We start from the raw sequence: 24,207 nt of genomic DNA, 5'->3' as shown, positions 1-24,207 counted from the left end.
CCAGGCCCACTCTGTTTCTCAGTAGGGCAGCGAGATCCCCAGGGAGTTGTTGTCATCTCCCATCTGTCAACAGCTTTTAGAGTTCCCAGGTCTGTAATGTGTCTCCTGGCTCTTGATCAAAAGAAGATTTTAATGAGGGGGTCTTACCTATCTGTAGCCTGTCCAGGTCCCTGTGAGGATCCATATGTGCTCTGTTGACCTGGCACGGCATTGCCCATCCTGGGCTGGTATTGAAGAGGTTCTGGTTGGGCAAGAGGGTCAGTCAAGTAAAGAAGCATTTTTATCTATCAAATCCTTTGTGTTTCCTGAGTAAGGGTAATGAGTAAGAAATAAATAGGGAGCACTTGGAGCAATCAGCTGTTCAGGGGAAGAAGTGCTTGGACAGAAAAGTTGAAAAAATGGTTTGTATTCCAAGGTTGGGTCATATGTATGGCCAACTCACTTGCTCGGTCCCTGTTTCCACATCTCCATAAAAGATATTGTTCACTCTGAATTTTGAACTGTGATTAATTTATGTTTTCAAATAGAAAGCAGTGCTATTTTTTAAATTTTAAAAAGTTGAAAAAATGTAAAATTGTGCTTGTTTCCTGTGGGAAAAAATATGCTGTATTCACAAACATTCTCTCTCTGAATTTTAACAGAAGAATGCCCTTACCAATATATTTGTATTTCAGTATATTTGTTTTGGAAAGAATATGCACTGATGATCAAGTATTTTTAATTTCAGTTAAATACATTTGCTCTAAACTGTAATAACATATTTGAAAAGCTGAAGTTTTGGTCTGATCCAGAATGATTGTTCCTGCATTTTATTTTTGTGTGAAGATGCATTCTGAGCTTCTTTTAGAAGTTTTCCTGACAATATTATAAGACAAACTATTTCCTGCTATTTGCAAAAAGTTACCTGGTTTTTTAATAGTTTACTAATTTTTTTGTCCTAATCCCACAGGCCAGCTTGTGCAGTTGTGCTTATGGTAAGAACTAGTTAGTTAATATACTGCTGTCATTCCAAAACAATAGTTAATACTCATCTTCAGGTAGGTCCTTTAAAGCCTTTTTTTTTTGTATTCCCTAAAGAAACAATCTACAGAAAACTGGATCAAAAAGTATGACTACTTGGGAGACTTTCTGGGAGGGGGAAAAAAAATTCACTCAAAAGTTTTTCGTTCCATTAAAAAGAGTAATTTGGCCTTCATCCAAGTAGTGAAAAGTCATTAAAAAAAAAAAAAAAAGGGAAAAAAAGTGAAGGGCTGCAAAGGGAAGGGAAATTGGCTTATTTCTAGCAATCTAAATCTGGAGTAATTCTATTGCCTTAATTGCTGTTACATAAAATTTACTGAATTTAATTTTCAGAATAGTTTGGCTTGTTTGTACTTCAGTCAAAGCTAGGTATTTTAATACTGTCACTTTAGTCAAGTGTAGTTACTTTAATACTTACAAACTCCTTCAGGAAAGTTTAAATGCTGCATATAGGTTTCCTGGGAGGAAAGATGATTACTTTAAGTATGGTACGGTAATGAACCATTTTTTAAGAGAATATCTGCATGAAAAATAACACTGCATATTCTTCTCATAATAGCATATATACACATATGAAGAAGGCATTAGCTTCTAGAACATTTTTTTTTTCTGCTTATAACTTTTCTATTCAGTGTAGCTGAAATCTTCCATTTTGAAAAGGAACAACACACTGAGTTACTGCCATACTGCCATGCCACCACTGTGCCTGAAACCTGGCTTGGAAGAGTCACCTCCAGAATGGTCAGTCTTTGATTTCACTTCTGACAGATGAAGTGCCAGAGGCAAGGGTGCTACTGATAGATGAATATCCATTCACTAAAGACAGAATGGTATCAACCGCAATATTTGGCCACGAGGTTAGCGTAGTTTACTTCGACATCCAGGACTGATGTTCAGCTGGGGACCTAAAGACAGGAAACTCCATCTACTCTTACTGAACTGATAAGTACAGTTAATTTCACTGTGAAGGCTTTTTTCTTTTACAGCCCTTTTTGATCTGAACTTTTTCAAAAAAATACATGTTTCTGATGCATGGAAGAGCCAATAAAAGCATCATCAGGAAATTTATTAATGTTGCTGCAGAACTGTTCAATAGGGGTGATAGCTTGTACTAGTGAGGAGCATTTTGAATGAAGAATAATATGTAGTACACTTGGATTGATATGCGAGTGGTAGGTGGCTCATACCAGAAACATAAAGTACTTTGTTCTCTTATCCATCACATGTATTTAATCTACAGAATGGTACTGCTCACTCTGTTCACTTTGTAAGTAAAATCCAGAGATGAGAAAAAAGATTTTTATATGGTTTTCCTGACAACAGTAATGTTAAACTGTGAACAATTTGGGATGTTTCTGTAAAATTTTGTGATATACGAGCATTCCTTTCTTTTCCTTCAATTTTGGTCAGCTTGTTCTGAACAAAAGCTGATAGCTAAACAAAAATATGACTACACTTGCTGATGTGCTGTTTAAAGCAAAACTATATTTTAACTGATCCTTCCACTGGAAGGAAATAAAGCATGAGAAAACAGCTGAATACATAGATAGAAGTAAGCAAGGTAAAACCAGAAGTCATTTTTGTAGCCCTGAACTCAGAGATTACTTAGATTGCACTGCCTAGTTGCATGTAAATTTTTTTTTACATTCTAACTTGTTTGCCCAGTTATGGGGGGAGCGTTTCAGACCTGGGTCATGGTATTTAATGGGATTCCCATTAGCAAATACAGAAAATCCAGAAAAAAAAGTTGCAGATAGAACAGACGTATTCAGGTCACAGTGATATCAGTGACTACTCCTGTCTCAAGCATCTTGCAGGAAACACTTTTGTGAATTCATCAGTTCACATTGCTCTGACTTAACATACAAGTGTCTTTCACACATCTCAGGTTTCACCGAATGAGATAGGTTATAAAGCATATCAGAAGATACTGCAAAATTTCAAAGGGCATATTTAAGAGGGATTGAGTTGCAGTAAACAAGTGGTAATTAAAATTAAGGAAAAAAAGGCCATGGTGGGGGAGAAAGGAGAGCAAGGTGCCACTGGAAAACAATTTTAACCTTGTTGGAATTTGAAGTTAGTAGTCCTTGGAACAACTGCTGCCTTTTTTCAGCTTGTGTAGTTAGAGTGAGCTACTTGTGCATAGCTCGAGGCTGGTTTTTTTATGAAAGTACAAAGAAACCCTCATCTACTGTTTTTATCTGCATCAACAGTCTGGAAATACTCATTTCATATTGCTCACGCGCAGTGAAGAATAGTGCTGAACACTAGGAGGTCTGCAGTGGAAATAACACTGAAAGTACATCATCTAAGAATACATCAAGACTATAAAATGGCCTTGCAAGAAAAAACATTCACAATTCGTTATTACATTGTTGTGGTTTAACCCCAGCCAGCAGCTAAGCACCACACAGCCACTTGCTGACTCCCCCCTGCTGCCCCAGCAGGTAGGGGGGGAAACAATCAGAAGGGTAAAGGTGACAAAACTCATTTGAGATAAGAACAGTTTAATAATTAAAATAAAATAAAACATGCAAAAAATTGTAATGAAAAGGAAGGTAACAGTGAGAAGTAAAACCTAAGACAAGTGATGCAAATGAAAACAATTGCTCACTACCACCCAACCAATGCCCAGCCAGTCCCTGAGCAGCAGCCCCCCAGCCAACCTTCCCCCAGTGTATATGCTGACCCCGATGCGGTATGGGATGGGATGTCCCTTGGGTCAGCTGGGGTCAGCTGTCCCAGCTGTGTCCCCTCCCAGCTCCCTGTGCAGCCCCAGCCCCCTCGCTGGTGGGGTGGGTGAGGGGCAGAAAAGCCCTGGGCTCTGGGTAAGCAATAAGAAGAACATCCCTGGATTCGCAACACTTCCCAGCACAAAGCCAAAACAAAGCCATACCAGCTACTGTGAACAAAATTAACTCTACCCCAGCCAAAACCAATGCATACATAAACAATTCTACATATGGATTTGTAAACTGCAGTTTGGGTTTCGAGGTTAACAATCTCCTTTTGTTATAGCAGGAAAGGGTGTTAGAAGTGTAGTGTAGCACACCTGGGTTGGCAAACTGTCACTGAAATCTAAGATAATTATTTAGTAAATATCTTATTTAGAAAGTCCTGTGGAAGCTCCTGAGATGCCATGGAAAGTGATAATGTTTAGAGATGCTGAGTTAGCCACTTAGTGTGGGTTCCATATTGACTGGATTCTTGGATTCCTGTTACCATTGCCTCCGTATAGGATCTGTTTATAACTACATTGTGAACCATTTTGAGGTTTTTTTCCTCAAATAAGTGGTTATGAGAAATCATAAATACCGTTTAATTATATAACCTACATATGTTTTATTCTTGTGTTAAATGTGTGATTAAAGTGTGGTTTCAGAAAATTGCAGGCATGACTCTCAGGAGAATTTGAATTTGTAATCATTAAAACAATTGTTTTTAATAAATTTCAGACGCTGAAGAATTAAAAGGAGTTCAGAAAAAAACCCAACTCTCAGGCTCACAACCTGTCACTCAGAGTGGACATAGAGATCATTTGTATCTGAGGAATCTTTACATTATATCTGAAACACTTCACTTCGCTGGAGGACTTGTGTTTATTTCATGAAAATGATATTTAGCTTCTATAAGCAAAGGTTCATCTCCAATTATTAGTTATCAGTTTCCAGACAAGTAATTCATGTCATCCAACACTCGTAGGGAAAATCCGCATTTCAGAGATCTTGATTTTTTTTAATTCTTGTTTGGTTCAATCAGAATATTGTCATATGTCCTTGTGAAAGATTGCTGTTCATGATCAGTACTGCAGAGTCCAGATCCAGTTGTATCAGGATTAGATTATGCTATGTTGTGTTATTATAGCCACTTGTCCAGTGAACTTTGCAATATCTCTGTGATTCAGAAACCTCCCTGGGTAACCTGTTCCAGCAATCATATGACCACCCTCACAGGAGAAAAAAAAAAGGGGGTGGTGGGGGGGTGGAGAGGGCTTTCCTCATATCTAATTCCAATTTCTCATGTTCCAAGGATCATCCATTGTATCTGATCTTTTTGTCATGCCACTTCCAAGAAGAGTCTGGTTCCATCTTCTCTCTTCCCTGCAACAGATACCTTCATGCAGCTGGCTCCCAGCCTTTACTGGTTCACAGGGTTATTCCTCCCCCCATGGAGAACTTTGCATGTCCCATTACTGAGAGCTGTGGCAGGTGCTGTGCTGTCATTGCTTCTGCTTGACCTCCTCCTGTGGAGGCTTGTGTGCTCGTTAATGGTGTTAATGATTTCTGTTTTCTTCAAGGCTTCTTCCTTGAGTAGGTAGCTCTTGCATTGTAAAATCTCAAATTAGGAAGAATTGGAACATGAGTTACCTGGGGATCTGTATGATCATTTTGTATTAGGTATTTGTCTTTACTACCAGAGAAGAGACCTTATTCCAATTACTATCTAATCATAGTTTTCACTGTAAAAAAAGAAAATCTGGAATAGATTTTTGTTAGCTACCTTTTATTTCTTCATGTCATCTGACATTTACTCATCTTGATTTGAAATTTCATGGTTACAAATTGAAGTAACCTGAAGTTAACTAATTTTTTTTTCCTTTTTTTTTTTCTGTGTGTGTGTAGTGTAATTCCTAGAAAACATCTTAAGAAAGAAGAAAGGGCAAAGAACAGGCAACTGATGGTACTACCAATAAAACTTTAGAAGTATAATAATTTCTGAGGTAATAATGTTTAAGGAACAGCTGGCTGAGTGTCCCTTTGACCCTTACCTGTTCCTTGAAAAGGTGACGAGTCTTAGAGGAAAGGCATCCCCGTGACTAATGCTGTGTCCAGAGGGTCAGCAGCTTTTTGCCTTTCTTGGGATGAAGGAAGAGGTAATTTCTGAAATAGGCAGTTTGGTCCCTTATCTTTTGAAAGCTTACGTATGATCTTTTCTATCACTGTAGTTACTCCTTTTATTTATAAACAGTGAAAACGCTTTCTTGTTCAGTATTCTGAAAGGTAGGTGGAAGGGAGAAGATTTGCTTTATATTCTACATATTTCTTTGTATTATACAAATTCCAGTAAACTGTCATTTGTAATTTTAGGTGGATTTCCTCCTCTCCTAATTTATTGTTATTACTTTTATTTATTAGTGGAAAGGGAGTATTACATTGTTACTTCCTACTTTAGCCAACCAAAACCAGGCTTTCTGATAAGTCTCAATCAGGCTGCTGCATTGTACAGCTTCATAGATCAACGTCTCCAGTGATTTATATTTTCTCATTGATTCTAGAAAGCTTGCCGTTTCCAGACTGTGAGGTCTGTTTTCATCTCTTGTTTTCTATTGGCTATAGGGCCTATACTGTCTGGTCAAAGGGTTCATCACCGCTGTACTATTTGTTTGATTTATAGAACAAACCAAATACTTAGAAATAATGGTCAGGGCAGGATGTCATTTAGGATTTGCAAAATATTACTGGTTTCAGAGAAGCAATGACAGTTAAACCAGCTTGAGAAGCTTACACAATGTGCAACTTGGTTGTATGTTTCTCACTGACTTCTGTGGGAACAGGTCTGTAGTAAGCAGCATAATCCTAATTTCCTTTTAGTAAGGTTTGAATATTTAATATTTTATTGTGTCTTTGTTGACACAGAGAATTAGAGATGTAGATGAGCCTTTACTATAGAATTCTCATCAGGCTGCTGTGTTTGCATCCTCTTGTAGTACAGGCACATGTACTTAAGGCACACTTAAACTTTTACTGGTCTGGAGACACCAAGAGCTAGGTTGTTGCCTTTTTTTTTTTTTTTTTTCCCCTGCCCCCAGCCTTTTTTTTATAGCCTGTCCAGCTTGCTTACTTCCAGAGCACCATCTCAATTGTTACCTTTTCACAGAAATGAAACTGCATTGGTCAGCAGGATAGCACTTTCTCTGCCTTTGCTGGACTTCTAACCTGGAGAGTGTTTTGCCATTCAGCTTGAAAAAACAGCCTGCCTTTAATTTTGCAGTACATGAGGCACGCAGCAGAGACTGTTCAGAAGATTCAAAAGATGGTCTTTATTTGAGGTAACACAAGAAGTACAGGATTCTAGGGGAAAAAGAAGAATAAGCGGCTCTGTGCCACTGTTTGCTGCCTTCAGCATGCTCACTCCAGAGCTTTCTGTAGGATTTGATCAACATCATGCAGGAGATACACATTCCCTCTTGCAAATCTCTCTGCCCCTTCCTGCCTCCCACCAGCAGACAGCTGCCTTTGATATTAGCAGATTTTTCACTCTTAAGAGGATTCTGTCATTCCAAAAGCCTTTGTCATCCTCCCTCTTACTTGACCCGACTTTAAGCCCAGAGGGTATTTAAGAAGCACCTGTTCGCTTTCTTGAGGGTAGATTTTCCGCTCTAGTCTTACTGTATATCACCCAGGTTGAACTGGTTAAAGTGATGGGGCAGCACCCTCAGCAAATTGCATTCCTAAGCACAATTTCTAAGGTTCATAAATGTTTTCCTCTACACTGCAGCTTTTCTAGGTAGGGTGGGAGACATATCAACCATTTTAGCCCATGCTTGAAACACTGAACCTCATTTATTATTACTCAGTAAGAGACATTTTTTTTAAATATGTGAGCTCTATTTAAACACTCAAGCAGAGGTAATAGTAGTATCTTGAGGCTATCTAGTGCACATCATAATAAAACAGGATGTATATTCCTGATTGTGCCACTAGTATGCAAAGTTCATCCAATTTTGTAATTAGAAGATTAATGAGTTACTTCTTTAGGTGACTGGGATTTACTCTGAGAAGTTGCATTACTCCCCCTTCTGTAATGAAATGTCATAACCTATGCTTTCTTCTGCCTGTCCTTTGAAATGGCTGCCCTCTAGTTTGAGCAGGAAAGGTGTCCCTGTGCAGATGTTTATTTTTTCTCCCATTGTTAGCCACATATAATTCATGTCACATTCTCTCCTAAAAATGATTGTTTGTGTTTGAATTACATCAGAGAGGTACCTTTGTCAGGTTTTTCCCCCTGAGTTCATCAGAGTGTTTTATATCAATGCACTCATCAGGGCAACTTGAAGGGAAAATGGTTTAATGGCTCTTTTACAGATGCTTGATCGTTGTACCAGTGAGTAGCAAGCAAGAAAAAAATTCCCAACTACTATATTTATGGTTCCTTTGTGATCAGCATAGCACTAATGCTGGAAACCTGGTGAAATGGCTCTTTGACACTTATGTTTTGAGGCTCAGAATGAGAACTGTTCCTCATGGTTTGTGTAAGAGTACTCAGTGATTAAGCCCATAGCTTATAAAATTGATTCTTGATTAAAGTTTTAATATAGTAATAGTCAATTTCTAAGCTAGTAAATATTTTAAGAAGACATTGTTAAAAATGTGATTCACAGTGTTGATTTTTATTTCAGTTGTGTTTATGGGGTTTAATTAAGATAATGTCTTGCTGTTAACTCTTGAAGAGTTATATTTACACAGTTACTCAGGCTGGATCAGTTCTTCATGAAAATACATATTTTTATGCTTAGACAGAGTTTGTGTTCTGTAGTAGTTACAGGGTAGTTACAGGAGATATATATTACTTATAGAGTAACCCAAAGATCGTGAAATTATGTGCCTTTATATATAAGAATTACCAAAAAGGGACACAAAGAAAACTAAATGCTCATTAAGGGACTTCTCTAGACTCCTGTTGACACCCGTTATTTAATGTTGATTTACCTCACATTTTCCATTCTTAATCTTCTCATTAGTTGTTACAGTGCATGTGCTTATATAGTTAGAGAACATAGTTTACAAGGTAGAGACTGTACATTCCGTGTTGCACTCAGATGATAATTCACTCTGTACCTCTGTGTAGTTCTCTTTTTTTTTCCTCTTAGGCATGCTTATTGTTTTGGGCAATATTTGGATATTGCCTGCTTGTAGTCTTGATGTTTGGCTTGCTCTATCTCATTCTTTCTCTCAAGACAGAACTTGGGTGCGTAATAGAGTTAGTAGGATTCGCTGTTCAATCCTATGATTTTTATAGACGCCTTGTAAAACTCAGCAGCCATAGTCCACTCAGCAGCAGCAACAGCAGCAGTTGGTAATAACCCAATCTTACTGACTCATAATAGACTGGGGCACTTCTGAAAATTTTGCGGTCAGTTTGATTCTCTCCAGTTATATATTAGCATGGATCTTAAATCAGTATTCAGGTGGTAGCTTGGTTCTTAGCCCATTATTTAGTACTTCAAATATTAGCTCTAGATGAAGAAAGGTGAAATACATTAGGCATGAACACATGTTGGCTTTTCCACAATGAACTAACTGCTTTATATCTCAGTAGCAAAATGCTTCCATTGAAAGCTAGTGTACTCAATTTTCGTTGCAACTTTTAAAGAAGAAATGCAATTTTTAAAAAAATGTTAATTATTTTATTAAAACAATCATGAGTTTCACTTTTTAAAAATCTTAAGTAGATGGAGCGGTTAAGTTGTGCATATGCTTCGGCATAGCAGCATGTTTCATAGACCCTTCATGATTCCACTTATTTAGCACTGTAATCATGTAACTAGCAACTTGCTCGGTCTTTTTTTCATTCATATACAAGCAGGATATGAAGATATTTGCATACTTAACTTCATTTGCACCTGTGAATATTGATATTTTTAAAAATCATTTCAGGAAAAGCTGTCAGAAGACAGCAGAAAATGTAAAGAAGGCATGGAAAAAAATCACACACCAGCAGATGAAGATTCAAGAAGTGAAAGCAGCAGCACTGAAGAGGAAAAGGAAAGGACAAAATTGCTATTGGAGCGTTTGAAAGCTCTGGAGGTAAGAAGTACAACAGTTTCACACATAAAAGACCACCCTGCCCCCTGCCTCATTCATTTATTGGCACTGAATCACCCTGTAGTATAAATGTAATCTTTCACAGTTCACCTGTACTCGTTTTATGGGGTATTTTTTTTATGATTCATTTACCAAGGATGAACAAGAAGCTTAGTCTTAGAACCACTGAAAGGATCCCTCTCTAATGTTGAGCATCAGATATCTTTAAAAAGAACTTCATACATTACTTTAATTCAGTTGAGACCATTTAATAAGAAAAATTGTTTTACTGGTTTTATTTTAATTATTAATATTCTAAGATAATACAGATGGTTTAACAGCTGTCACAAAAACAGTGTTGCTTCATTGTAGTTTATTGTTCAACTTTTAATTGCTGGACTGCTTGCTTGGGAGAGCTCAGGTCTTTTTACTGCTAGATTGTGGAAAATCTATTTCCTTGTAGACCACATGGAGAACTGCACACTACATTTTGAGTGCATTTTTGGAAACTTGGGATGTGCAAAACAGTGCACCTTGTGATAATTCCTAACTAGAGGAAAAGTTTAAAATTTTTGTTAGGCAAACATGGACAAGGTGCAGGTAAGAACTTATTTTGTGCCCCTTGATAGAGCATGGGTTTTGATATGTATAAAAAATAAATGTGCATATTTTAATATAATTTTGAACTAGTACAAAGGCGTATTTTTAACTTACTGTTTCTGCCATTGTCTTCTGTTCAAGTATCTGTGTAGTGTTATAGGTGTGGATAAGTGAATGCCTTAAAGCAATCTTAGCGGTATTTTGCCTATGTAGCGTCTCAGTAAACAAAGACTTCATCACTGGGCCCATACATTTTTGGTTAAGTGTGAAGGCCCTTTTGCATCATAATTTTTATTTTGAGTTGTCCTGTGATCAAATGAAAACTCTGGATTTGTGTTCTTGAGGGCTTTTTTAAAAGTAAAACGTGAACAGTTATAATCATGTTTGAATTTATGCACAGAATCTGAAACCCAAAAGGTATAGGCAGTCTGTGCCGTTTTTCTTTCCTTTAAAGTCTTAGGCTGTTTGTAAAGTAAACACATTTAATATTAATTAATTCTAATTTTGCCCTGGGAAAAAAACACATGATACTAAATTTTTAAGGCACATAAAGCTCTGATAAATGTGCAGTTTACTATAGTCTTGCTTCATCTGTTGATGGTGAATGACTCTAGGTTCCTTGTGGTCTTTTATTTCCAAATATGCATGATTAGTGTTTGCTTCACCTTGTTCTTAGTCAGTCAGCATGACAATTGCAGTTCTTTATGTCCTCAGTTGATAGAAAGTTGTTCAATAACGTCACAAGCTTTATCAGTTGTAGCAAACTGCCTGGATACGTAACGTAACGTTATAGAGAGACAGAATCTAGTTCCGGAGGTCAGTGAATAGGTCTCCTCACTGATGTCAGTGTTGTGCAGTGGCTTGTTCAAAAACACATCAGTGAGTGCCAGTACTTCAAGAAATAGTCTACATGAATAGTCAACGGAGCTATAAAAGTAGAAAGATTAACTGCAGTGATTAATTGTGACCCAAGATAATTAAAACAAAGTGTTGTTAATTGGGTGTTGTTTAATGTTACATATTCTTGCACTTGATTTTTCTCTTGAAGAAAATAAATTGTAATGTCAAAGACTCTATGGTTTATTAATTAAGAGACATACTTCTTTAAAGTTACGTGCAATTAGCAGTTCTAATCCTTTACTATTTGCAGAGTAATTATTCTAAATATTTTATTAATCTATATAGAAAGGAACAAAAAATTATTGTTTGTTAGTTCCTGTGCTGTGGGTGTCAGAGTCTTTAATCTTACTGTACATGATTAGTTCTTGCTGCATCATACACAATTAATAAAATCAGCAAGGCTGAGAAAGTACTTACTAAAGTTGCTACTCTCTGTGCACTGTAGAATCTGAAGACTGCCTACAAACAGAACCTAGTAAAAGTAATGGTCAAAATGTGGGACCTAATCTATTAGTACCTATTGATATAATTTAATTAACATCAGCACTTTTAAGAACTCTTTTAATATCTCTTCGTATTAGTTTGTTACTCAAGTCTAGCTCCTGACAAGATGTAGCCTAGTCTGGTAGAGCATTGTAAAATTATTCCATCCTTCTCCCTATATTAATTGCTCTATTGCTCGAGTGATCTTTGCTTGAAATGGGGGACCATGTATATGTATGTATAGGTTTGAGCAAGGGGTGTAATGGTTTTATTATATAAAAATTTAGATTCAGCAGATGAGTTTTTTTTCTGGTTAATACATTTTCTTGACTGATCACATAAAACCAAAAAAAAGTTGGTTAAGTCTGAGCTAAGTTTCAAGTGAATGAAGTACCAAAAGAAAAAAGCTATCCACCAGCACAAGGATAAATAGGTAGTTTAACCAGTACATATACAGTATAAAAGATTTTTTAGTTTCTTTTATTTTGAATATCTATACGGGAAGAGTTACTGTTCCATACATGAAGTAAGCTCCTTCTGCCTTTCCTGGAGTACTGGCATGGTAGGTATGAGGTACGTGGTGGTTTTCTTCAGGAGTTTCTGGCAATGTGAGGAAAATTGTAGTCATCTTGGACTGTTGGATATGGACCAGGAAATGATCAAATCTAAGTGTGAAAAAGGGTGAGGCTTCATTTTTACAGAAAAGTTTCTCTAAGTGGCTGCTGTATCCCTGGAGTTGTATTTAACATTTTTTTTATACTTGGGTGCTATCAGCTGTATTGCCAAATAAATTTATGTAATAACTTTTAGGGTTTTTTAGCTTCTGTTTAACATGGGAATTTTCTAACTGAACAATACAAATCAGTATAATAAAGTGTTCTTGTAGTCAGCCCAGGTGAAAGGTATCATATACTTTGATAAGACATGTATATACATATTCTCCCATTGCTTCTTTTACCTATAATCTTTTTACAACCTTTATCATTTACAGCAAATTCTATTTCCACTCTACTGACTGATAAATACCATAAGTTTCTAATCAAATGAAACAGATGACAAATAACAAATGGTTCGTACAATCTCATATCTCATTTTATGTAGTTGAAATTAATTGTGATTTCCTGGATATCAAAATTCCTTTGTGCCTTTGGCATTTTTAGTTGGCTGCTCTTGAAATGCCACTTAATTTACTTCAGCAGTTATGATCAAATGCCTTCTAACTTTTACAAAGCAAAGAGAAAAAAAATTCTCTGATAACTTCTCTGTGTATTTGGAGTGTTGCAAAAAATGAAATATTAATGAAGTGCAGTGAATAACATATCAACTACTTGGTGGAATTTCATTTTTTTAATCTGCTTTCATCACCAGAAGAATTGCAATTCTTTTCTAATGGTAGCCAGAAATGTACAAAAAATCGAATTCATTCTGGACGTGCATCGAACCCTGTACAGCATTTTCGGGTATATGTAGGTATAAACACAATTACAGTAAAACAATAATGTTATCTTTCCAAAGTCACATGCATGTAAGTTGGAAATTTTTCACAAAACCTTAATTTGCCCTCCTGGGTATAATATTAGTTATTATATGGACTGTCATGCAAGGTTGTGTACTATTTCTTGTTTCCAGCAAGAACAGTTTACATAGTCACAATGCACAGAGGAAAGCTTTGAGAATCGTCTGTATTTGAAAATGTTTGTAAAGGCCTTAAGACTGTCACAGAGCTTTGTTATCCTACGGACTATGGGCTCTCTGCCCCAATTTAGCCTTAAATGACTGAAATACAGGCTGCCCGAACACCTTAAATGACTGAAATACAGGCTGCCCGAACACCTGCATAATTGGAAGTGAATTAAACTGATATACAGAGTTAATGTCAGTCTTAATTTAAACGTGTCTGTGAAAGCCATAGTTACTTTGATTTAAAAAATTTAATCAGTGATAAATACTATGTCAGCTTTGAAGGCTTATTAAAGTCTGTCATTTGCAAAGATATTTATGCAGTGAGGATAATTCAGTATGAATTAACTATGTCTAACTGTATGAAATGTTCCAGCTCTTCCGGACTTTTCTTCTTTGCAACTGCAGTATTGCAACTTTCTTAGAAAGTATTTGCTTTCAGTTGATTATGAAGACAGTAAGCTGACTAGGATTGCTCTGAACTAAATGACCAGAGTACTTAGTTGAGGTTGTTTTGGATGATGCAGTGTTTTGCTGGTAACAAAGGGATTCTGTAACTTACACAATTTTTGTTGTTGGTGGTGGTGGTATGTCCTTTCACACACTGCATGTCCTCTCAATTCCTCAAAAAGGAAAAGGAATGTGAGTAGATATTGGTTGAAGACTGGATTCAGTTCCCATCTCAGCTGCAGATTTCCTGCATCCTGTACAGTGTATTTCATCTGTTTGTGCCTTGGTACCACATCTGTAGACGGGTAAAGAACTAAAATGTGGCATGTAGTCAGATAACTTGGGAAGCTGCCTGGTTTCCTCTGGCTTCTTCCATGTAAATGTATTCTTATGCTTTGACTCAAAGACATGGAACCAGAAACAACTCAGAGGAGAGGGCTGTAATGCCGTGCTTTAGTCTGGTAGGGTAGCATGTTTTGTACAGGAAACAAAGGAAAACAGATTACAGAAGAGGCAGAATTAAGGTTTCAAGTTTAGATATGTCTGTCCAGCTCTTAGATGCTGAGTTACCACATATAAGGAACATCTGAACTATTCTAAACCCACTGTGTAGTAAAAGAAGAGTATGAATTGCCCTTACTCACTCCCACCCTCTCTCTGTGCTGGTTTTCCTATGAAAGTAGGCACAGGATTGACCTCCCATCTGCATTTCTGAAGAGCCTATAGGCCCTCATCCCAGAAAATCACTAAAGTCTTTCATGTAAGCAGAGTGCAGGCATGCGCCCTCCTGTGAGCCTTGTAAGTTGGTCTGTATGGCAGGAATCAGCAAGTACATTACATCATAATGGTGCGCCATGCTTGTCTTATGGCAAGATGTCCGTCTGTTATGGGGTGAGTTGTGCCTGCGTTTAGGATAGGACACGGTATTTTTGCTAGAACCTATTCTGTTTCATGGCCCTATAAGCATCCCTCATTTGACCACACATGGTCCCATTCCCCTCCCCTCTGTCAGGTGAGCAGTGTACCATCACCTTGTTATGGGGAATTAATGAGTTACGATTATGTGGGGGTGATGTCCACTCCTCAGAAGATATGATTTACGCACCTTAGCGTACACACAACTAATGCCTTGCTAAAAATGTAGTATTTACATTCAAATTAAAATAAGCATTGCCAACAAGGAAGTGGTTCTTCTGGTTTGCTGAGTGTCCCCCTTCCCTCCCAGAAGTTCTGCAATGGGCACAAGTTCCACTGGCCTCAAAAAATAATGATTGAAATCTGCTCACGGCCTTGCATTTTTCACCAAATAGCAAGTCACTGGGGTAGCATTAAATTGTAATCTTGAAGTTATCAAATGAAGAACCTAATCCATGTGTGAAAATCTCATTGCTTGCGGGTGAGTGAGACTCAATGAAAGTTTCAGTAAACTAAGCTGCAGTAGAAGCAGTATCTGCTAGGAAAGAGTCACAAAACCACTCTAACTGTAATTATAGAATTTTGCCCTCTTGCCCTTTGCACATCATCATAGAAATATGTGTTTTAAGAAATCGAGCTTTGGGAGAAAACTCACTCAGGATAATATGCTAAATGTTGAAATATATTAGAGGGGTAAATTTCTCTTATATCATCACCATTAAACAAATGAGGAAGTATGTAAAGTATTTCTGATATTATGTTTTTACTACCCTGCAGAGAAAGGAAGACATTATCAGTGAACTATAAAAAAAGATTAAAAAGAAGTATGAGAAGGGTACATATTTCCTTTGAGTGGATAGAGAAGATAACTTCATTTTGAGTGGGGTGCTGGTGGGTTTTGTTTTGCTCTGACATTATTTTCCCTTTTTTTTTTTCCACATTTTTCACATACTGCAATGTAAAATTGTAAGAAAACTAATAATTGTATTATTTTCCATAGAAAGAAACATACAGTATGCAGGGGCAAAGAGCCTGAGTTTCTGAAAATAACTGTGAGGAAAAACTTCTTGTTTATTAAAGGTCAGCAGCTTCACTTTGGTTTACAGGAAATTTTAATCGCTTTAGGTAGAAGTATAGAAAAATTAGGAAACTTTAAAATATTTTGTAGCAATGTTCTAAACATTTTGTAGCAACTGGTCTTGTTCCAGCCAAGGCATTTAATCTGATTCAACCAGAAGTCACTTCTTAGCCCGATGCCTTGGCCATCCACATAACTAGATTCATTATGCTGATCAGTCACCAGAGGCCAACCTACTTAATCCTAATTATTGGATTATTTTATTTTTAAATCTTTTCAGTAGGAGACTTTTATAATTAGTTTTCTGGACGGTGCCTAAGAACTCCTTTTTCTTTTCTTTTTTTTTTATAGCCAGGGATCAGATGATGAGGCAGGCAAAGTCTTATTTCCAAACTTATCCAGTGGCTGATAATGTATCAGCATTGACTTGCATCACTAGTTTCAAAAGCAGCCCAGTTTATTCCAGCTCTTTGCTGGTAATAGTATTGGCAAACTGTTTTAGCTGTTGGAATAACTGAGTAAATTTTAAATTAAAATGAAGTAAGTGCTATCAAGTTGAATGTATTCTGTAATCTGTTGGTGCTTGAACTCTTCTATTGGAGGTCTCTGGTGGCTCAGGTGTTCCTGGTCTTTGAGAAGCAAATCTCATGGCTGCTACCTGTTTATCCTTGCCTTTGTGCTCTGGGGTGCTTTCCTTTTTGCCATCTGTCTTTACCCACTCCTGCTGCAGTCTTTAAATGCACCTCCCCAGTTGTTTGTACCCTCCCTCCTGCCAGTTCCTGCCCTCATGATGTTCAGGTCTTCCACTGTGGCTTTTTCATCCATCCTACGTGCTGCCCATGAGTGCATGCAGCTGCATTCCTCATAGTTGGCACAGAGACTGAATAGCTTTCAGTTGTCGATGCGCCTTATCAGTTGGGATGTTAATAAAAATAATGTCTTCATAGAGAAGATGAAGACTAATAGAAACCTCTTCTGGGCAGAGTGTTAACTTCAGTTAGTATATGAGGAGTAATTAAGAGAAGAGAATGTACTTCCTGCAGACATGTAAAATACTGAGGAACTAAAAGGACTTTCTTTTCTTCTCTCTACTTTTACACTTTTTTTCCTAAGCCAGTAGAAATTCATGGCAGTTTCTTTTTTGGCATGTAAAAATCAAGATGATCTAGTAGGGATATGAATTTACACATGGATGTTGAAAATAGCTCTGCCCACAGGATGTAGGAAGAGTTGTTCAGATTTGCTGTTTTTCATTGCTGTAACCATTTGCTGCTATCATTAGAGACTGCCGATCCACTGTTCCACCGAACAGTTCCATCTTCTGAAGTGAGAGAGTGCTTAATATCAACAAGTCTGTACATTAAGTCATTGCCTCCATGACTGGTGGAAGAGACATAGAGGAGGCCATGCATATCTGCATTTTTCTGAACATTCAGTTCAAGGAAAGCTTAAAATACTTAAGTTTCTAAAATCAAACATGGTGCCTCCTGGGAATTATAGTCTTGAGTAACAGATGGTATTGTTTTCTTTTCTAACTAAGTCTAGGGGAAAAAGAAGAACATTGAATTGCATGTCCTATGAAGCACCACAGTAGTGGTTCAGAAGTTAAATGTTTTGGGTCACAATATGCAGAGCTTCTGAGTTTTTGCCACATGTTGAAAAAGTAAAAACTTTGATTGACTCTGCTATCTACTGTGAGATACCCACAAAGCAGTAATCTGTTGAAATCTGCTAGTTCAGTGAAGTGCTTAACAGAATATGCTCTGACTGGTGTTCCTATTGTATTAAATTTTAAAATTGTGTTTAATTGTTTTAAGTATGACATTGTGTCATACCCCATCAGCTACTTGTATAAAGGAAATATTGCTGCGTATCAGAATTTTTCTACTCTACGCTGCGTATGCAGTCAGTTTAGGTTTTAATAAAAGTTACTAGCTTTCTAACATCAGGTATTTCAGTGCTTTTATCACACACATCAGTCTATCCAAGTGAGGTACAAGGCACGTTGGAAGGGCAGAGTGAGTAACATGCTGTTCCTGATTTGTACCTTCTCAAGGTAGAATTACAAAAAATATCCTTTTCCAGGACAGTGAATCCAACATCTTCCAGGTGGAAGAAACATTTTTAATACGCAATTTTAAATTCAAATTAGTATTTTATTCAGGATACGGTTTAGAAGATCCTTCCGTTTACCCGTAGTGTTGATTTTTTTGCCTGAGTTTTAGTGCACACAGTTGTGAAAATTACAGGTAAACTATTGGAAACTCAAGATATTATATTGAGCTCTGAAATTTTTACAATAAAATAAGGAGAACATAGGTAAGCATTTAATGTTTATTTTAGCACAAGCAAATGTAAGTGTATATAATCATTGTAAAAGCAGACTGTAAACTCAGTTTTTTCTGTGATCTTCCAAATTCCAGTACAGTAGCGCTTTTCTTACAGTTATGTACCACAGAGAAAGCTCTGTGGTAGTTACTTGGCTGACATAACAAACATTTTTTAAATAGTTCAAAGTATTGAATATGGCTACAAGAATAATGATTTGGTGCCAGAAGGTCTGAGAAATAGGTGTAGTCAGTGAAGAAAAGGTAAGTCATAGAAGTCAAGGAAAATCATCTTGGTTTTATTAAACCTGTCAGATTTTCTCTATTGAAATAAATGTTAACCACGTTCTGCAGAGTCCTTGCTAGGTTGCAGTGAAGGAATCTGATCTCTCAGTCTGACTTTTATAATTTAAATAATGATAGTTTTCCAGTGCCCTTCTAGCCATGTATAGTGCCTTTTTGCACGTAATCAGTAGATAATGTAACTTACCTTTTTTAGCAATCAGGCATGTGGTACAATTGGAAGTGCACTCTCCCTGCTGAATGAAATTAGATTTTCCAGCGCCATGTTATAGATCTAGGTGACTGTGTTTATCCCAACACATCTATCATTTCAGAGAGTGAGACTCAGTAGTTTTTTTAAATAGTTTCTATCAGGTATGCACTCCAAGACCAGTTCTAAACAAGCACTTTCTGTGAGCCACCTTATTGCTCACAGTGGCACTTCTTTCAGAGGAAGGATTCGGTGTGACAGAGATTTTAGAATCATGCCTTATATTTCTAATTTACATACTAATGCATGCAATTTGGCTGACAGTAATGACAGTTGTATAGTTCATAAACTGAATAAATAGCTGCAGTTCATGTCAAACTAACACTATTAAGAAAATCCCAGTATTCTGTGGACATTCTCCAGTGGCTGCATAGGAAATCCCAATTAATTTACCTCAGCTGTTAGAGCTGAATCCCTTACAACTCTTACAGAGCAAAATAATTTATCACTTTTCATTTCTCTTTACTGGCCTTAGAAAACAATGAAACAGTAATGAGGTCTGCATGGTGATGTGCTTTTTCTTTATTTGATAGTGATTTCCTTTTTGTTTTCGACTTATAGAAATAGAGAATTGGAGGTTATAGCTGGGATTCTGGACGCGTATAGTTACACTCATACTACTAGAATTACTGGATCTGTGCTGACTTCTAGCATATAAGGGTCTTGGCTTCTGTGTTGGCCGTATGTTTAATGACACATGTGAAATCTATATGATTAACATACTCTTGAAATTCAATATTCACTGACTTTATTAGGCAGCCAGTTTAATAGTCCACAGCAGAAAATATTCAAACGATTATTTTTAAGTCTGCTTAATCTGTCATGGTGACTAGCACAGATTTTAAGGTTACTTATTAATATATAAAGAGAATAGATAAATCAAATGCGGAATAGTCTGACTTTGGTCCATTACATGTCACTGATTTTTACCGATGGTTCTGTAGGTAACTGGTTACTTACTAACTAGTCGTTTAATTTCAGTCTATCACCAAAACAGCTATACATGGGTACAATATAACCTTGTATGTCTGGACATGTATACCTATAGGCATGCATGCATGTTTTAATGTCTATTTGTCTGGTTAAGATAGGCCATGCTATTAAATGCCAAGTAGAAGAAGGGGTTTGTTTTTTCATTATATGTTTTCACATATTGCCTATCCCTGCAAGTTCTAAGTTGCCTTTCTCCGTATGTGATCAGGGAGATCCTCCATTCTTTTTTCTATTAGGCTGAGCACCTTTCCTCTGCTTCCCATATCAAAGAGCTAAGATAGGGTCTCTGCCCCAGGATAACCTGTTTAGTAGTGTGCAGCTGTCAGCTTCCCATTGAGACCAAGAACTGCCATCTGATCTTTTTGACGTATGTGCCCATGTTTCCTATGTGGGTGAAAAAATTATTAGATTGCCTAGCAGGGCTCTCCCATTGTATCTGGGATATACGGGCACATAATGCCATCTAGAGGGTAGAGTTTCTTCCCTTCCCACAGGAATACCTGTGATAATTGCTGGCCTTCCATCACATGTCGTACCAGTGCTCATTCATCTTTGTGATTCATGCATTTTCCTGTTTCTCTTCTGGTTAGTATGTACTCATATGAGAACAAGACTTTGAAATTATTTAGAAGATAAATGCTAAATTAGGAATTACAGCTGTTTCCATTTAATAAGCCTGCAGTTTTCCTTGTTGTCTTTAATCAGTCAAGTGGCCTTTTCCTCCAGAATAATCCTGACGTTAAATGCTCTGGGTCTCTAATGTGTAAGTTCTTCAGGAAAAAGTTCTCTAAAAATAGGAAGCAAGTAAGACCTAGGTTTGTCATTAAGCTTTTGGTAAACTGTAAGAATAAGAGTACTTATGAATTGGTTACTTTGCTAGACGAAGTCCTCTGTAAAGTTATTGCAGCAACAGTTTCAGTTCAGCTGAAGAAATGGGTCTGAGGGTTGCGCGTTATGTGAGGCTGTTGTGTGTTTAGACAAAAGGAGCTAAAATCTTCTTTTGTTGTAATGCATGTCTTCCACTGAAATGCTCAGTTAGCATTTCTCTTAACAATTTTGGGCAAGCTGGAAGTGAGCAGAGACAAGCTTTACTGTGAAGAGGTCATGTAGCCGAAACAGCTAAAGTTTCTCTTGCCTTCTAATAGCTCCTTTTTATTCTTTTAAACCTTATGGGATTTGCTTCTTCAGGCCTTAGGCATGTGCCAGAGAAACACCTGCTGCCACTTTCTTGATAATTTCCTTCAGTCCTATATTGCATTTGATGTCATTATAGTTTAACTGCAGTTACCAGTAATGACAGTTGTAATATTCTTTTTCTTAAATAAGCAATAAATGTTCTTTCTGTAACCTTAAACTGATCTGTATCATCACAAAAACTTTGTTAGCCATCGTAGCGTCTCCCCAGTGCTGTGCAGAGATAGCTGTTCTGTACATACATACATTCATTTGATTAAGGTAGGATGAGTGAAACAGAGAAAAAGGCCATGTTACAAGCTTTATAAACAATACAGTCTTTTTATATAGTGCCTGCCATGCAAGATCATGTAACAGAAGCAGAGTAGCTGCATGGCAAAGTTTTCATTTGAACTAAATAACCTTTTTTGAAAACCAGGGTATTGGCTCCAATAGAACAGTGCATTAGCAACCTGGGCCAGCTTTAGCAGCTCTTTACAGAACTGCTTGGTGGTGTCTTGGCATAACTTCACTGCTAAGGAAACAGCTTGTGCCTTCCTCTTGGCTCCTCTTGGTGTAGCAGATTTTTTTTTTCCATTCCAGTGGTGGTTGTCTTTGTACTCTTTTTATCAAGTATTTTGTCCTTTGCAGTGATTCCAGGGTAACTTATTCAAAATGTTGCCCAATTAGATGGGTAAAACCAGGTATTCTTATTTCATTGTAAAAAAGAACTTGCTAGTATTAGGAAAAACCATGTATTTCACAGAGAAACTGAATAAAAATAAGAGAGGAAAAGTTCTCATGTTTTTGAGCAACTGATTTGCCCTACTAGTGACCTCTGCCAGACAGGAGTATTTCCAAATTGCAGGCCAGACTGACAGAGCAGTAATGTGTTTGATCCTAGGTATATATAACACTGCATAGTATTTCATACATTGATTTATTTTTGTTCTTTTCTCTGCATTTTCCCTTCAGACCAATCAATTAATCACTGATACTGCTCCTGAACAGCAGCTTGGCATAAGATATTTTATACTAGCGTTAGTGTATTTGGCTATCAAATTTGGACATGGCAATGTGGGTGCAGTTCTGATGGTTGCATTTGAGTTGTGCTTACTTATGTGTGATGTGTATTTGGCTCATGTAGATCAGAGCTGGGCTGTTGGGCTGCCGCTGCTGTTGCTGTGCTTTTTGTGCCTGAGCTTCTTACTGGAGCACCACTGAATCCCATCAGCTTTGACTTAATGTGTGTTCCATGTAAGACTGTTAATGTCATCCAAAGCTTGTTTTTTTAACAAGGTCTACAGTTTGCTACATTGTCCCGAAGTGTGTAGTCTAGGGCTTTTCTTGGACCTCCTAGAGATGTAGTTTACCAACAAATGTAAGTACAAAGAACAAAATCTGAGATAAATTTTATATGCTGAAGATCAAGGTTAAGTAAATAATTGGAAAGTATTTAGTATTGCACGGTAACACTTAATAGTGTATAATTAAAATACAATTTGTTTCCCGTGTATCTGGCTTTTATGTATATATTTCTGTACTGTTTCATATTTTCTATTTTCGTAAAGTACAAAGCTGTAAAATTACCCAGGTAAAAAATCACCTCTGCCACATCTTTTGTATGTAGGAAAAAGCCTTTCCAGCAGGCCTGTCTTTTACTTAGCTGTTTTGGGTTACATTCATGTTCTGGCAGCTGACTTTCTTAGGTCTATCACTATTTATTGAGCATCTGAAGATAGCCTGTTGTATGTCTGCCTTAGCAAGCAGTGCAGCATAACATGAGCAGATCCTCAGAGCCAAGCTGTTTGGGCTAAGGAGCTGAAAGCTGTATTGTATACATTTTGGAGAGTTTACTTTGGCTGAGCTCTAGTGAAGTCCAGCAGCAGTTGGAGTTCCTCTTCCAATTTCACATAAAAGAAACCCAGTTCATTGGTTCCAAGGCCACATTGCGGTGTGAATTGTAGCCTGGTCAGTGTGACGATCAGAAAAATCACTGCTCATCCAAGCCAAAAAGCCAATGTAGATGCACCGGATGTCAGCCAGCACAGTAGGAGAAATTTCATATGACTAGTTAGGACAATGTTCAGGTACTGCCACAGTATCAGACAGTTTCTGAAGGGTTCCTCATCCCTCTACATCCATCTTCTCTGAAACGAACAGTCTGTAGGGCAGGAAAAAGATGCAACTCCAAACTGTTGAGGCTTTTAAAAGAGCGGAATTTAGGGTCTGGATTGTTATTCTTTTGAGCAAAATACAATTACTCTGCAAATTCACTATTCCTATCTAAAAGATCAAAAACTAAATGAATCAGAACTTTAATTTAACCAATGTCAGTGCAGAAATCAACCTACTGTGTATTGCCGTGTGGAGTGAGGGACATTGTTTGCTACTTACTGTGCCTATAAAAACAAAAGAGAAAAATGTTCAAAGCTTTCAGGAGAAGCAAGGTGACGTTTGCAAATAGAGTTTTATTTCAGTTAGCAGGAAATGAACAATCATTTTGTGATTCGGTTATCAGAACTTAGCTATTGGCTACAAAACAATTGCTGCACGTTATATGGCATTTGATTGTAGTCGTAATACAGTGCACCGATACCTGTTCTGCTTCACTTTGCTTTGCAACTCCTTAGCTGGAAGGGAGAGAAATAACTGAAGCCATCAAAAGCAGTTCATTTTTAAATACCTGGGGCAGTTGACTTATGGGTGACTTCTGATGAAGAAAGTGAAATTGCAGGAAATGTTGCCTTCAGAAATAACTCAGTGCTCTCGTGTAGTTAAAAACAGAGAAACTTGTTATAAATTTACGTTATGAATTGTGAAACAGTTGGCATTAATAGCTTTTTGTGGTGGAAACCTTTTAACTCCAAGTCTTTAAAGTGATAAAATAAAATGATTCATCAAAGGAGAAGGAAAATAATGTATTTTATATTTTATTATGTTTAAAAATATTTTGTGACATATCAATTATAACATCGTGTAGTGCTTTAAATCTGTTGCATAGTACAGCAAAGAAAAGTTATTCTTTTTCTCAAATAAAAATTAGCTCAAGGGATATTTCTCAAAGGGAAAACCACTTGTATATTTTTTTTCCATTTAATAAAAAGTCATACATGTTTCTTTGGAGGGAAGGAATTATATTTGCCCACTTAAATAATCATTGGATTACAGGGAACTGATAGGACTTTCCCATCACACAGCTGGTGAACATGGCGTTTAAGCATATGGGAT

At 37.1% G+C, this 24,207-nt stretch overlaps 1 protein-coding gene across 10 annotated transcripts in view; it reads left to right on the top strand.

The window, feature by feature from the left end:
• Nucleotides 1-24,207, top strand: part of NCKAP5 (NCK associated protein 5) — a 245,345-nt gene that overhangs the window by 110,818 nt on the left and 110,320 nt on the right. For all 10 annotated transcript variants that reach the window (XR_008823499.1, XR_008823500.1, XM_056349061.1 and 7 more), the window contains one exon: nt 9,678-9,827. Coding sequence is in view for 8 of the 10 variants with exons in the window: in XM_056349061.1 (XP_056205036.1) it covers nt 9,678-9,827 (150 nt within the window). In the remaining 2 variants the exon portion in view is untranslated. The remainder of the gene's footprint in view (nt 1-9,677; nt 9,828-24,207) is intronic.

This window comes from Falco biarmicus, chromosome 8, assembly GCF_023638135.1.
Source record: "Falco biarmicus isolate bFalBia1 chromosome 8, bFalBia1.pri, whole genome shotgun sequence".
NCBI lineage: Eukaryota > Metazoa > Chordata > Aves > Falconiformes > Falconidae > Falco > Falco biarmicus.
This window is presented reverse-complemented; position numbering and strand designations above follow the sequence as displayed.